The 16,112-nt window shown below is 32.6% G+C and overlaps 1 protein-coding gene across 39 annotated transcripts in view; it reads left to right on the plus strand.

Moving 5' to 3' along the window:
- Positions 1 to 717: 717 nt before the first annotated feature.
- Positions 718 to 16,112, plus strand: part of LOC143196578 (antichymotrypsin-2) — an 87,840-nt gene continuing 72,445 nt past the window's right edge. For 32 of the 39 annotated variants that reach the window (XR_013005767.1, XR_013005765.1, XR_013005766.1 and 29 more), the window contains exons 1-2: positions 718 to 936; positions 15,781 to 15,911. Coding sequence is in view for 34 of the 39 variants with exons in the window: in XM_076404373.1 (XP_076260488.1) it covers positions 15,789 to 15,911 (123 nt within the window). In the remaining 5 variants the exon portion in view is untranslated. Of the gene's footprint in view, positions 937 to 5,652; positions 5,900 to 15,780; positions 15,912 to 16,112 lie in introns of those variants that run through there. The other 7 variants (XM_076404381.1, XM_076404354.1, XM_076404388.1 and 4 more) reach the window with 1 other exon arrangement.

Genomic DNA, 16,112 nt, shown 5'->3' on the forward strand with positions numbered 1-16,112 from the left:
TATTAATAACTATTGTATCCTGGTGCAATACTGTTCGCTACCGACAACTAATGACCAATTTGAACCATGAATTGATCGAAAAACGTTCATAATGGGCCCGTAGACACGGTAAAGTGTTTTAACAGCAGGATAACGCGCCGTCTCACATAACAAACCCGGCCAACGAAGCACTGAGTGTACTTGGATGGGATATATTATAGCACCCGCCATACTCTCCAGACCTTGCCCCGTCCAACTATCAACTTTTCGCATAAATGGGACACGCGCTTACGGAGCAGATCTTCGCCAATTTCGAAGAAGTTAGAAAATGACTGGATGAATGGTTTTGCTCGAAGGAAAAATTGTTTTTTTGAGAGATGGGCAATATGTATAGAATCAAATCAAACTTCCGGTACACTTGGTATATTGTACAATTTTTCTTAATAAATACCTTTTCAAAAAGATATTGAATCACACTGAATATGTCTAAAGATCCAAAATTGTTCCTGCTAAATGATAATAATTAGTTTGAACACCTAATATATAATTAATACAAATATTTTGTTGTAGATTATCGATTATTAGGGAAAGTATTTGGCCAGAATTACTATCACAATCAAAACAATTAAAATTCAATTTATTCAAGAATCGGTATTACGGGTAATAGTCGGTAATTGTTTCTGGTTACTCGCGTGACGTTGACATTTCGTGAAAATCCGTGAAGGAACCGCCGCTGACGAGCTCTCGAGGTCTAACGGGAATCGGTAATCTATGCGCTTGAATGGTCGTATTTTTCGAAGAGTATCTTGAATTGGCGGCGTCCTTCACCTCAACTTTACGAATCAGTTTATGTCCAACAAACAGCGGTCCGAATTTACCAGTCCGTGGAAGAAGCGACCGCAAGCTTAGCGACAGTTGTGAATCGACCACCGAAGCTGCCGCATTGTTTAAACGAAGGTAAGTACCAGTTTAAATTTATGTACGTGGACTGAATGTTTTACAGCGTGTAGTTGATTTTGTTGTTATTCTTTTTGTGATATCTTTTGAACCATTAGATTAATATTTGGTATGATATATTCTTCGAATCGGAATAAATACAATATTGGATTGTGTTAAATATTTTTTAGTTTTAATCAGTTTGTTCGATGAAGTTTTAATAAAAGTACTAAATCCATAAAAAATCCTTTACGTTACTTTCTACCTATTTCACGTCATTTACTAACTAATTGTTGTTGCAATTTTTAGGGTATTTAGGTTATAGATGGGTCGAGTTTCTCAATGTTTGCACATTTTTCTATCGCTTGCATTTTCTAATTAATGTCGATGTCCGAACGTACAGGCGTTACGAATTTTATACGATAGCACTGCCATTCTACTGTGGATCGAGCCAATTTCTGGTTTCCATTTTACCTCCGAGAGTCACTAAAAATTATTATAATCCTTAGATTCTAACACTCAAAAAATAAAACCTGTAATTGACGTACTCATTCAGACATTTCTGTTCTGTTTTCCTTTGTTTTTGTTTTTATGTAATTTTAATCTCACTAAATCTTTTGAAATTACAATGGGTTCAGTTAATGTATTCATATAAATTTCAAACATTAATCAATGATGTATGTACAGTTTTGACCGATGACCTCTTCTCACTTTTCTAGTGAAATTACGTGATTGTTATTGTTAAACTTACGGGATTTGTAGTTCCTCATTAAGTGAATCTTAGTTCGCTGTATTGGTCAATACAATTCAACAAATCATAGGCACATATTTTGAAATAGTGACATACCATTCGTTAGATGCTTCTCTTGTCATGGCTTCCAGTTCTCGCATAACATTTTAATTTTTTTAATTAATACATTATTAGTCGTTGCCCATTAATTTACAATTTGTCTCTACAGTCACTAAAATCTAGGTACTTATCTAGGAAGACTCATTGACTCTTAGCTAGTCTTTAATAAAAGTTAGTAGTATTCTTCAGTGTTTTTACCATTTTATTACACGACTACACAAGATCACTAACTAGTTCAGACTTTGGTTGCACTTTGGTGTTCACATGGGAATAGAATCTTTTCTCGTGTCTTCTTGCGAATCTCTTTAGTTTTGTCTATGAGAGTTGGAATCGAAGCTCGCGGTGTAGGTGTTTGTTCCCATAATATAAGGCATTCATAATATTTTTCTCTTGTGGCTGGTGATTCTGAAATAACTCTCATTATCTGAATTCCATCCAGGTTCATATAAGTTCTAATAATTGATTGTATAGCACCAACTCATTAAATGCGATAATTTAGACGTTGTTAGAATTGATTTTTGTATTTTAATATGAGTTTTTTTTTTAAATTTCTTTTTGATATGCTCCTTCCGACGAAGATTGGCATCATCATGTGGGTTATTCTTAAGATATAACACATATATTGTGCAAGATCAAATACATCTCTGAAGCATACAATACAACGAATTCCATTGAGTTTAAGCATCAAGCATTGCTTTCAGGGTTTTGGTTTCGGTTATTTTATTTTCGATCTACTTTCTTCTTCCATTGCAATGTCATATGTTGTCTGTTACTTATATATTTCACAATATCCCTAACATGTTTTACAATGGACTCTTCTATATTTCTTATCGATATTTTGAGTTTTTTCGATATTGATGAATATCGATATTTTTGGGCCTCGATATATCCATAATTTAACCGATAATTATGCATGCATCCATATGCATCCAGAGATGGACAGAATCAATGTTTTACTTTAATTAAAATACAAGTTACAAGATAATATCTCGTATGTATTTTAAATACGAAATGCACAATATTTGTAACTCGTATATTTGAAATGTAATAGTATACAAAATTCAGTATTTCAATAATTTCAATCCAAAATACGGCCAGGTGTTAAACAGAACAGTACTAGTCCAGCTCAGCCTATTGACGAGTAAAAGAAGAGTCTCTTTTCCTCAAGAGTCACTAGATTTTGGAATGTATCAGGCAAACAGCCTCTTGTTGAGCAATGAATAAAACTGCTAAAGGTAATCCTTCTAGAGGTCCCAATGAGTAAAAACTTGTATTACACATTATTAATGGGATTAATACATCAGTATGTATTTCCTAAATTAAAATAAAACTAAACTACTTGAGCTAAAGTTAAGAATACTCTTGTAAACTAGACAAGTTCGTGTGGATTTCGTCTGTTGTCTAGCATTAGTTCCAAGTTGCTGTGATTTAACAACCTTATGTCATGCTTAAGTTTTGGGTAACTTCGTAAATTCATTTGATTTCGAGGTCATCGTGCAGCGCTCGTTGGTTACGTAGCGAATAGTCTTGGTAATTGATCATATTGAACTTTGTTTTGGTAGTGTAGGGTTGATGTTTTAGTGCAACTCCATATTTTCACCACATAGCTTCAAATTGGTTTTATTGGATTAACTGAGAAACAAATTTCTTTGATTTTAGGTCAAGTTGAGTGTATCTTTCGACTAACCAGTACAATTGCTTTGAGTCTTATCTGCTCTGCTTTTTGTCTAACATGGTGTTTCCAATTTAACCTACCTAGCTAATTCTGCTCGAGGAATCAGGTATCCGTCAAGTGATATAATTAGGTTTATGTCATTTCGCTGCAACGCAAAATTAACATGAACAGATTTGAAGCTAGTAAGCTATCTTTTTCGGTCTCTAGTTCCTTTGTAGATCTTGTTGAGTGCTACTTGTATTTTTTCTACAGCTTTAGGTAGAGATATATCTTTTGCCATGATAACTGTGTCACCGGCAAATGTTCCAAGTAATGTTTTTTGTATTATATTGTTATGAACACATTTTTTATATTTGAATAGCTTTCAAGGGTGGCAAGTTTTTTGGTTTTATCGTTTTGGGAAGTCCTGTTAGCAAAAACAATAAAATTATCACTTTATTTACTAGCACTGGTACTTTTATTACTCCCAGTAATTATTTCATGTTTTTTGTAATTTGCCTCTAAGGTATGAGATGAGATTTTGTGGTGCTTTCTGGCAACAAACGCATTTTGTAACTAGGGTGGTAGCATGGCTTCATTTAATTCAGATGACAGTTTAAAAAGCTTATCAAATTTTCTTCTAGGCTGTCTTTCAGTAGTGATGCAATGACAATAAAATGTTTCAGTCAATTGCAATCCTACAGCCAATATAATCTAGTTCTTACGGACGTCAAAGTAGCCAGAAATTTACCATAATACCAATTGTTGCCCCGAATGTAATCTAAAGTTGTAGCAATTGTTTTCAATAGCTCAATGAATTCCTCCGAGCGTTCTAGTTACGAAAGCTATGGAAGCTATATTAAATGTATTTAAAGCATAAGTATTTGAAATACTAAGTAAAAAATACCTCAGTGTCAGGTATGCGAAATACGAATTTCAAATTAAATTAAAAAAAATTAATTTAATTACAAATACCAAATATGTACTTGTATTTCAATAGTCGTTGTTTCACAACTTAAGAATAACTATTACAGTCAGGCCAGTAATCAGGCTAAGTAAGACCGGATGTCTTCTGGGATGGTCTGTAAGTTGATTATTTGCCAATCGGTAGGCTTAATGCCGAGCACTGTGGTTCGGATCCCAAGTTAAACAGTAGGTCCAGTTCAGATAATACCTCGTTGGTAAAAACGATATATAAATTTAAGTCATTGCCAAAGCGCTGAAAATAAAAGATATTCTTGGAATAAAGAACGGCTTTTTACAAAACTAGCGACCCGCCCCGGCCTCGCACGGGTGCAATGCTGATACTAAATTAAATACACTACAGAAAAAATATGAACGTTGTATATAAAAACATAGCGGCCCGCTCCGACTTTGCACGGGCATAAAATATATATGCCTATGTCACTCAATGAAAACATGATTAAAATCGATCCAGTATTTTTGGTTCATTCATTACTGCCCTTGGCCTGCACGCATTAAATTTGGAGTAAAACAATTCCTCTTCCCCTATACTTACTATGAAGATTTCCTGCTATCTTTGGAATATCTAAATTCATACAATTTTTATTACATTACACATTTTTAAACGCAAATTTTAAATTTGTAATATCTCCGAAAATATTTGTTTAATTTACATGCTGTAAGGAACCATATTGATCTATATTAATTGCACACTGTATTTAAGGTACTTAATTCGATAAGGATTAATGCCGTATTGCTTAAAATAGCTTCGTAAATAAGCCATTTTCTCACGTAAAAAGTAAACAATAAAAATGGTTAATGTGGGTTATCCCTAAAAGATAAACATATACCATCGCGGACGTTTTTGTAGACCTTTTTATGGTGTACAATACTGTAGTACATTAATTTGATCTAACTCGTAGGGTTAGGCAGCGTTTTTGCTAATTGCTAAATAAGCCTAAAAAAATAGGTTAATTTACGACATCACGTTAGAAACCTCTAAAATTAGCAATGTTGCCTTAGTATATTATGCATGTATTATACATATAAACCTTCCTCTTGAATCACTCTATCTATTGAAAAAAACCGCATCAAAATCCGTTGCGTAGTTTTAAAGATTTAAGCGCACATAGGGTTATAGGGACAGAAAAGGCGACTTTGTTTTATACTATGTACTGATACAAACATCGCTAATTATTCGTTGTCCCTCGTACTTCGGATTAGTTTTTTTTTCGAATTTATTAGGATCAGTTTGGTTGCTGTCGGGTTCTTAGTAGCGAATTTCACGGCACGTAGACGGGTTTAGCGATAATAACAATTATTTAGATTTGTTTGTTGACGACATCCGAACCGACCAACATCGAACTGCAACGGGTTTTACCCAGCGGACGACGCGTAGGTTTGTTTATTGTTCATTGTTATTCCCGATCATTTTCCCGAGGCAGGCTAGCCGGCCTCTGACTGGTGTGCTGTCGGTTCGTGAACGTTGTCGTGTCGTTGAATATCCGATTTAAAAGGTGAGTTGTTTCCAAACTGGTTTAGTTCTTCATTAGCACGATTTCGACGAGCAGATTGATATAGGGATGCCGAAAAAATAATGATAAATCTATATATCGATACTTTTCAAAACAAATATCGATATATTTCAGATCGATATATCGATACATTTTTTTCCCATACTTTTCGATATATTTTTGAGTAAAGCTAGGAGAGGAAACTAAATAGTAAAAGCTATCCTATATATTGATATATCGATTATTTGGCCGATATTTTTTCGAAATTTTTTTCAATAAAGTATAATAAAAACTATATAATTAATGGCGGAAAATAGAAGAACGAGGAAGAAGTGACATTATTCCAGGGCTCAGTATGATAAAATAAAGTATGGTAATCTTATATTACTTCGGATCACCAATGCGATTCCAGGGAAAAACATTTCACGATGTATCAGGTTCGCAGAATCATCGATGTCATAGAAAAATTACTAAAAGAAAATCATATTTGTTCTGCAATATGTTTATATGTTGCTCAAGCTTTCGATAAATTTTGGCATGAGGGTTTAAAGTACAAGATTAAAACGCTTCTGTCTGGCCAATATTTAATCATTTTAGAGTCATATATAACTGACCGATACTTCAGTCTCAAAGAAGATGCCTATTTTAACTTGAGGAAAATTGTTACATTAGCTGTGCCACGGGGTATAGTTGACCACAAGTGTATTGGGACCACTGCTTTATCTGCTGTGTACTCGGGACTTACCTACATTCAATGAAAAAATCCTAACCGTTGGAGATAACAACACCGAATTATCCGAAGAACTCAAGCTGCAGTACAAGAAAGTATTGGTTATTGGGTAGATATTCATCCCTGTCAGTATATAATATCTTACTTTACCAATAAGTCTTGAAACCAGTATGTCAGACTTCAGTGTGGTGTTTAGCTCTGCTGTTGTACTAGCCAATGCAATAGAAATATTATACAAAGGTTCTACAACAAATTAGTGTTGTTTTATATTTGACCACAATTCTGTTTAATGTTTGTCAGTCTCTGTCATTTAACTTTGGATTTCGTCTACTATTCCTCTCTGCCGATGATGTTTTACCATGTTTTGTTTATGCTGTCATTACCGTGGATACTATCCTCGTGAAACGTCACACAATAACTGTTTTCTTCATAGACAGAAAAAGGTAGAAATGGCAAAATCATGATTTAGTATAGATCTTCTTTGGTTACCTATCTAGAATAGTTGGGTGAATAAATACCAATAAACGATATTTCGAAAAATAACAACGTATTCAAGTTTATTTTATTTTTCAAATATTTTAAAGTCTCCTTTTTATCTGGAGGGTTTATCTGGACTGGACTTACAGTTTAACGTGGGCTCCGAACCACGTCCCTCGGCATTAAGCCTACCAACTAGCCAGTGACCAACTTAGGATGGTTTCTTCTTTCTTCAGAAGACATCCGGTCTGATTTTCTACTGTTGCCTAAAGACATTTTACAATTACATTCACAAACATAAAGTACATCCACGCCCCAGTAGGAATCGAACTCGCGACTATCGCAACAGTAGGAGGACCGTCCTGTCGCTTTGACCACTGCGCCAGCGAAGCAAATCAATTTTAATTCCTTTGAAATAAAATCTATATTCATGCAATTATAATACAGTTCATTTAAGTACATATGTTTAAATGTTGTTACAAGGATTGTATACCATTATAAATATAAAAAGTAAGATATTGTTATCATATGTTGTGTTACAAATGATCTTTTAACATTATAGATAATATAATTTGAATACATGTATATTCATAATAATGTTTATATTGGGTATCGCCTACAAAAGTTGAGTCATCCTGAGCTCAAAGATATTTTGATAATGTAATTTTAAAAGAAAACATTTTGTATTTGAATTGTAATTAATTAGATAAAAGGAACAATGTCAAATTGAATAATAGGTTATGTCAAGTCTAGGACTGGAAAAAGGTCATCGATCAAGAGGGAAATGTTTGGGATTTATATCAGGTCTAAAAATTATTTTTAAAGATTGATTTGAGTTGGAGGTACTGTGTATTAATCGCATCCAGTACATTTGTAACCAACTTCATGTTGAAGCCTCATGGACAAGCTTCACTTTTCGGTATGTGTTATTTCATCGGGTGAACAAAAAATGTTGCACTCAGCGTTTGAAATGTCGAGTAAAGTTTATGGAAACCATGCTCTCTATACATTTCAACATGTAAATACTGCTTTCGAGGTTTTAAAAGTGGTGACTTTGACACTGAAGACAAAGCGCGTTCTCGACAGCCAAAAAAAGGCATTACTCAATGAAATCATCACATGAAAGCGAATTGGTGCGAATACGAGTAAAAACACAAAAATGTTATTCTTCAGTAATCAGTAAAACTATTAAAATGCGAAGTGCTACCCCACTCGTCATATTTTCCAGACCTTGCTCCTTCTGATTACTACTGGTTCCGACATATGACCTGACCTTTTTTGGGCAGCGTTTAACTTTTTATAAACATATTAAATAAAATATTTTTAACAAAAAAATTGAACTTATAACAATTTTTTTTTAAATTACTCTTCGTGAGTCCACAATCTGCCCTATTGGCAATAAGTATTTCTTCTGTTTATATTATATATACATGGCATGTAGAAAATCACTTCATTAAGCAATCTTCTGTATAAAATATTATCTTAATTAATTAGTCTTATTCTAATGCTTATTCTAAACTCTACATATGTCCAGTAATCAGATCAGGTGGTGTTAAACGTTTTAGTCTACGCACTTCACTATCACGTCGCATATTTAGCTGATTAGCGAGTACATTGGGATGCACTGACACTCTTTCGAAGTACTTCACACAAACACGTTGGATTACACTCGTTATAGGTTCTAGAGGAATATCGCGTTGTATCACTTTATTTGAAATATAGTACGGAGCATCAACAATGGCACGCAACACCTTATTTTGGAACCGTTGAATGATGGATATATTAGATTTGCTAGCGGTACCCCATAGTTGAATTCCATATGTCCAAATGGGCTTGAGTATAGACTCATACAGCAATACCTTGTTATCTAATGATAACTTGGATTTGCGCCCAATGAGCCAATACATTTGATATAATTTTAGTCCTAGTTGTTTCCGTTTAGAGAGTATGTGCTTCTTCCAGGTTAGGCGTCGATCTAAATGCATACCAAGATATTTAACATGCTCTGCTTGGGGGAGTTGACAGTGATTGATATTTACTGGTGGACATGTTCTTCTACGCAGGGTAAACGTTATATGCGTGGATTTTGATTCATTGGCTTTAATGCGCCATGTCTTCAACCATAATTGTATTTGCTCCAGGTAGGTTTGTAGATTTATTGATGCTGTGACTGGATCTTCATGGGATGCTAAGATTGCTGTATCGTCTGCATATGTTGCCACAGTAGTTATTTTTGTGGTGGGCAGATCAGCCGTATACAGAAGATACAGTACTGGACCCAGTACACTACCTTGCGGAACTCCTGAATATATGGGATTTAATTCGGTATGTTCATCGCCTTGATTTACAATAAAATGTCTGTCAGTGATATACGATTTTAGTAGCTGATAGTCCGGATGAGGGAGAAGTTTCTTTAGTTTAACCTGCAAGCCCGTATGCCATACTTTGTCAAAAGCCTGAGATATGTCTAGGAAAGCAGCCGAACAATATCTTTTGGCATTTAGGTCAGCGTTTATTTGGTTTACAAGTCTATGCACTTGTTCTATAGTCCCATGCTTATTGCGAAAGCCAAACTGATGTTCTGGAATAATTTTTCTTTTTTCTATTATATAGTTTAGTTTTTTTAAGTATAATTTCTCGAAAACTTTCGAGATTATTGGTAATAAACTTATAGGTCGGTAGGAGGTCACATCTTCTGGTATTTTTCCTGGTTTAAGTTTCATTAATATTTTAGCTACTTTCCAGATACTAGGGAAGTAATTAATTCGTAGCATAGCATTAAATATATATGTTAATAGATTTATAGCCTTTTCTGATAGTTCTTTTAAAATTTTGCCAGTAATTAAGTCATAACCAGGAGCTTTTTTAATATTAATCTCTCTCATTATTGTATGTTTAACTTTTTTGACCGTTAATTTCTCGTGCGGTAAATCCATTTGAAATGGCGAATCTAGAAAGCTAGTAATTTTATTTTTGTCATCTTTCTGTAGCTGAGACTGGAAAGGTTTAAAAACATTTTTTAAGTGTTTTGAGAAAATGTCGACCTTCTCTTTATTGCTTCTCGCCCAATTATTTTCGCTTGTTTTAATAGGTGGGTTATGCTGCTGGGATCTCCTAAGCTTTTTTGTTGCTTTCCACAACGAATAGTCTGTAGCCTCAGTTGATGTCAAGTTTTCTAGGTATTCTTGAATGCCTTGGTTCTGTTCGATTTGGATTAGATCTCTCAGCTCTTTTATGGCCCTATTAAATTTTCTTTTATTCTCTTCAGTCCTTTGCTGTTGCCAATTTCGTCGTAACTTTCTTTTTTCTGCTATCTTTTTCTGTATTGTACATGATATATGTGTATTTTTTCTTGGAAATGTTTCACTGTTGGGAGTCGCGGAATATGCTGCCTCCTGTATATTTTTTGTAAGATTTATTGCTGCTATTTCTATATCCATTTCAGTTTGTAACGGTAAGTTTAGAGAGATATTTTGGTCTAAGTTTTCTCTAAATGAGGGCCAGTTAGTTCTATTATTGCACAGAGAAGGGGGTTTATCTTTGATGGTAATTTTTGAAGAAATTGTTACTATTATTGGTGAATGATCAGAAGACAGGTCGAAACATGATTCTGCCTGACACTTTTTTGGATCAGTATTTTTTGTAATACAGAAATCTATTGTATCTGGTTTTTTATTTCTGTCTGAAGGCCAATATGTTGGTTCACCAGTAGAGATATGTTGTAAGTTATATATCCTTATGGCTTTGAGCAGTTCTCTACCTTTTGAGGTTATTATTCTCCATTATAATCTCCCCCTGCTATAAATCTATTACCTAGCGTACCGAAGAATTCTTGAAATTGTTCTGCATTGTTGTTATGTTTGGGTGGGCAATAAATCGCAGAAATTGTTAATGGTCCATGGGCTTCCTCTATGGTTGAACTTATAACAAATAAATATATTGATATATACAACAGTGATATATACAAGAAATTAAATTACCACCAAAACAAATCAAAATAACTGTTTGGGTTAAGTATCGACTCCAATATGATCAGTTGGTAGTAGGTAAAATAATATTGTAAATAGATCAATAGATTTAGGTAGGTATTAAGCTAAATTGAGTGTATATAGTGGAATATAGAATATGTGTAGTAGATAGGTTAAATAAGGTTTTTGATTATTTTTAGTTATTACAACGAATATTATGTACATATTTTATATTAATAATTTTTTTAAAAAAAACTAAGTTTGATTATTTTTTAACTTTCAGGGAGTTTCTTATTTATTTTTTGAAGGCGGTACAATTTTTTCGTTAGAAATATTTAATGTTTCTCGTTTTAGCGTTAGATATTTAATCAATAAGTTGCGCAGTTATTTTATTTAATATTATAATGAGTAGGCCAAGTAAAAGTGCAGCTCGTATGAGGAAAAATAGGAATAAAGAAACAATGTTTGAATATAAGGAGCGTTTCAAGCCTCGGGGTGATTTAACAAATGTTCTAGCTAAACAACAACAAAAATTTATTGTCCCCGTCGGGAATCGCCAAACCCTTTAACCATTACATCATAGAAGCAGTCGTCTACATTATTTCTATGAGGTTTTATATGCTATAGTTAGTGCTTAAAAAGCAAACCGAACGGCTTTCGCACTGAACAACTTCAGATTTTCCAGCACATCAGCTCAGCCATAACATTATACCCAAATATCTGATTATTTTAGATAAAAAATGTGAAAATTTTGTACGTGATTTTAAAATTTAGGATCCGAGACCAAATAAAAAAAATCCTTTAAAACTAATTTATAGGCCTGTTTTATGCGTATACATTCGAAACACACCATATTTTAATTGAACTGGTGTTTTCCTTGAGTTATTTCTGGGTAAAGTAAACAAATGAGCAACTTAAGCGCACATCTATTATGTCTAGTCTAAGTGACGCATGCCTTTAATATTTATCTAACGATGGTATTTATACTAATATTGTTTCTGACGCTAGGCATACAAATGGGCTGATAATTGAACGAAGAACGTACAAGGCAGAATTTCTAGTTATCTCTTCGTAATTGCGATAAAGATATCGTTTTGGATATTAAATTGTTATAACCATGACCATATTTTCAGATTATGAGGATTAGTAGCTAAGATTAACGTGGGTAACGGCAGGTCTGTGCAGATGACGTGTAATATGTAGATTAACCAGTTCACTTATGGTAATAATCGATCGTTATTATTGGTTTTGTGTTATAACATTTTGATACATGGGTTCTTTCAACCATCTGTTCCAAACTATTATTCAGAAGTAATTGAAAAGTATTTCAATATTGTGGTGTTTGTATATTAATTAAATATTATTAATAAACAAAATGGAACTTGCCAGCTTAGTTGACGCAGTGGTAAAGGCGACAGGACGATCCAGCTAATGTTGCGATAGTCGCGAGTTCGAATTCTGCTGCGGCATGGACGTAAATTTATGTTTGTGATTGTTTAACATGTGTGATTGTCCTTAAGGCAAGAGTGTGAAATTCTACAAGGAAAATGATCACAGTCACGCCAGTACCCAGGCTGGGCAGTACCGGATGTCTTTTGGGATGATTTCTAACTTGGTCACTCGACTTCGAGGACCATGGTTTCGAGGACCACGTTGGTAAAAAGGAGAATTTAAATATTCATCATATTCATTATGCATATGGTCAGATGACCAAGATTTGACGTATTATGAGCTGCTAAAATCAGATGAAACTGTTACTGCCATTGTCTTTCGACGTCAATTGAAGAAATTACACGATGTACTGTTGCAAAGACCAATAATACCGAGTAAGAAGTCATCTCCTTGGATAACATTACAAAGGTTGTGAGGAATAAAATGTTGCCGTTCGAATGAGAAGTTCCGCTACACTCAGACATACATTAATCACAAACAACTAGTTTACTGAAACTTGAACTTTTTATCGATATATGTAGCTGATAAGATATATTTTAGGTTACATAAATATTTTCATGGTGTTTTGAAAGTAATTAAAAATTCTCATTAATTTCGTATTGAATGTAGTTTCCAGTAATCACTGAACGATAGTGAATCCACTGTTTTTAAATCTACACTGATATTCTTCTTTTATGACCTCATATAAATTTTTCCTTGAAATGTTATATTATTATGATTTTAGTGTTGCATTAGTCCTAATTAGTTAACATTCATGTTATGGCATTCATAGGGCTGTTATTTAATAAGTTTTTAATGGGCTTCGACAGTAGATTTTTTTAAAAAGCAAACGAAAAAACATTCTAATCAACAATTTGTTGTTAGTTGAAGCTTTGTTTGCAAGATTTAGTAGAAATAAAATGAAAATAACATAACTTCTTAGGATTATTTTGTTTATCGAAAATTATTATTAATCACAAACAACAACTGGGGTACTGACTTGAACTTCTTATCGATATATGTAGCTGATAAGATATATTTTAGGTTACATAAATATTTTCATGATGTTTTGAAAGTAATTAAAAATTCTCATTAATTTCGTATTGAATGTAATTTGCAGTAATCATTGAACGATAGTGAATCCACTGTTTTTAAATTTACATTGATATTCTTCTTTTATGACCTCATATAAATTTTTCCTTGAAATGTTATATTATTATGATTTTAGTATTGAATTAGTCCTAATTAGTTAACATTCATGTTTATACTGTTAATGTAATAGTGTAGTTTTGAGTATGAAATAATTTAAGTTACTGTAACATTAAAAAATATTTTAAATTTCCATTGCCGTGTTTGTGCAGAAATGTAAAATATGCTTGTTTCAAAAATAGTAACTATCAACGAATTGTCGTCATTGCTTTATTTGTTGGAATTGGTATAAATTGCTGTTAATTTTTTCGTGTCGATATATGTGCCTAGAAAAAACAATTTCTCTTAGAAATACGATAATGCACAGAAAAAATGTTATTTATTTAAAAGTACATGTCACACATATTGCAACTAGTTATTAACTAGAACTATTTATGTAAATTTTTCTTTATTTTGTCTTCGTCGCCCAGATCTACAGTACAGTTGCTTGATTTTCAGCCTAATCTGCTTTTGAAAAATGATGTTTCTGATTTAACCCACTCGCTAAAATGTATTAAATCATTTGTGTTTGGGATTATTTCAAATAGTTATAACATTGTATCTAAACTAAAATTATAACAAAATAGATCTGTATTGTAATGCAATATTGGGAGAATACTATACAATAAAAATACTGTAAAAATTGGTACAATTTTCCTTTGTTGCAACTGTAATTTGAAGGCTTGATTTTGTATTACAAATTGTTTTATTTATATCACAATGTAATTATGAGTTATTTTCTAGTCATCTGTTTCAAATTGATCCCGAATATTAAACGCAATATAGCGTGGAAATATGATTCCTCCGTCTGTTTAGCTTCATGATTAGACTGCAATTATTTTGATAAGTATTATATATTAATTTATATTTTAATATTAATTTGATATATATTTGCATAAAAGTATAAATATACAATACAACAATGTTATTCTTTGCTAATGATTGAAGTGTCTCAAAAGTGTTCAAAGTGTCATTGAATTCATCACCATCATCATTGGCTAGAATGTCTTCTTGAAACCTTCTCTAATACATAATATCTTTAGCTTTGATCTTATTTTGTATTTCTTTTACCACATATAGTATTGGGACCATCTATCAACGCTGGGCCTGCAAATTATTTCTGCCTATAAAGCATTTGTTCATCGTTTGGTATAGTATACGTTTACAATATTTTCTCTATTATCTCTATTTCATTGCCCTGCTCTATACCTGACTATTTCTAGTTTATTGAATCACTACAGCTTAATGTTGGAATTATTAGCTCTGTATTTCCTTCTGTTATGGAAACTGGATTGGAAACAAACTTTTATTTTAAAAGAAAGAGAAGTAGGGACTTGTTAATTAATTTAATTTATAGTACAATCAACATAACAGGTCGTATTCTAACGTAAACAACATATTTTTGAGCAATCAGTTGATGTAACTTATTGAAAGCAGTTTTATAAAAATAAAATAGGTCGCAAGAAATTACAGTTATAATATTTTCAATCAATAATTCTTTTTTTTAATAAATTAGAAAGTTTTGAGAATATTAATTTGTTTAGTAATTTGATCATGAATCATTTATAGCAACTTTTGTGTTGAATAGTAAAATCAGTGTTATAGTAACTCTGTTGAAATAAGACTTTCTATATAGAAACAAAGTTTATTTACCCTAATATATAAGTGTTATTACGAATCTTACGAACTAAAAGTTATTCAAACTTTTATCCCAATATAATTGTGCTATTTCCCTATAAATTAAAAAAATTACACTAGAATAATAGTGCAGTACTTGTAATAATGTGCAATTTATAACGTTTAAAACATAATTATATGTTTTATTAAGCTATGTCGTTTTTATGTAGTGGAATTCAGTGTGAATATTATTATCATTACCAATTATTTCGGACGTTTGGCTTGGATTAATTGTACCTATGAGTATCAATGACTACACAAACTGTAATACTGTATCCACTATCGATTGTCAAGATCAATAGGTCGAATTCTTAAAATATTCTACTTCTTTCGGTTATAATTTTTATTTTATAGATTCTTTAATATACTGTGCTAGTGAACCATGAATTTTCAATGATTTTTTTTATTTTCAGAAGATAAAATGAAGCCTATATCGTTACTTGTGGCGATGGCCATGGTTATCATGGCATCAGCAAGTGGTTCCCTGACAGCTCTTGAGGAATTCTCAGCTGGAAATCGCCTATTTTCTGCCAGATTGTATAAGGTACGTTGAAATATACCGTAAAATAAATAACAAAGTGCGTTCGGTGCTATTTCTAAAGACCTCAAGGTCAATTTATTACAGAAGAACAAAACAAAAACATTTTTTTTTTCGAAAACCTAACAAAATAATAGTAATAAACATCAACGTAATTAGCTATGATAAGTAGTTATTATTAAAACCTATAATTACCAACACATATTA

The sequence above is a fragment of the Rhynchophorus ferrugineus genome, unplaced genomic scaffold (genome assembly GCF_030347505.1).
Source record: "Rhynchophorus ferrugineus isolate W39M unplaced genomic scaffold, kcgeb_rfMv2 rfM4, whole genome shotgun sequence".
NCBI lineage: Eukaryota > Metazoa > Arthropoda > Insecta > Coleoptera > Curculionidae > Rhynchophorus > Rhynchophorus ferrugineus.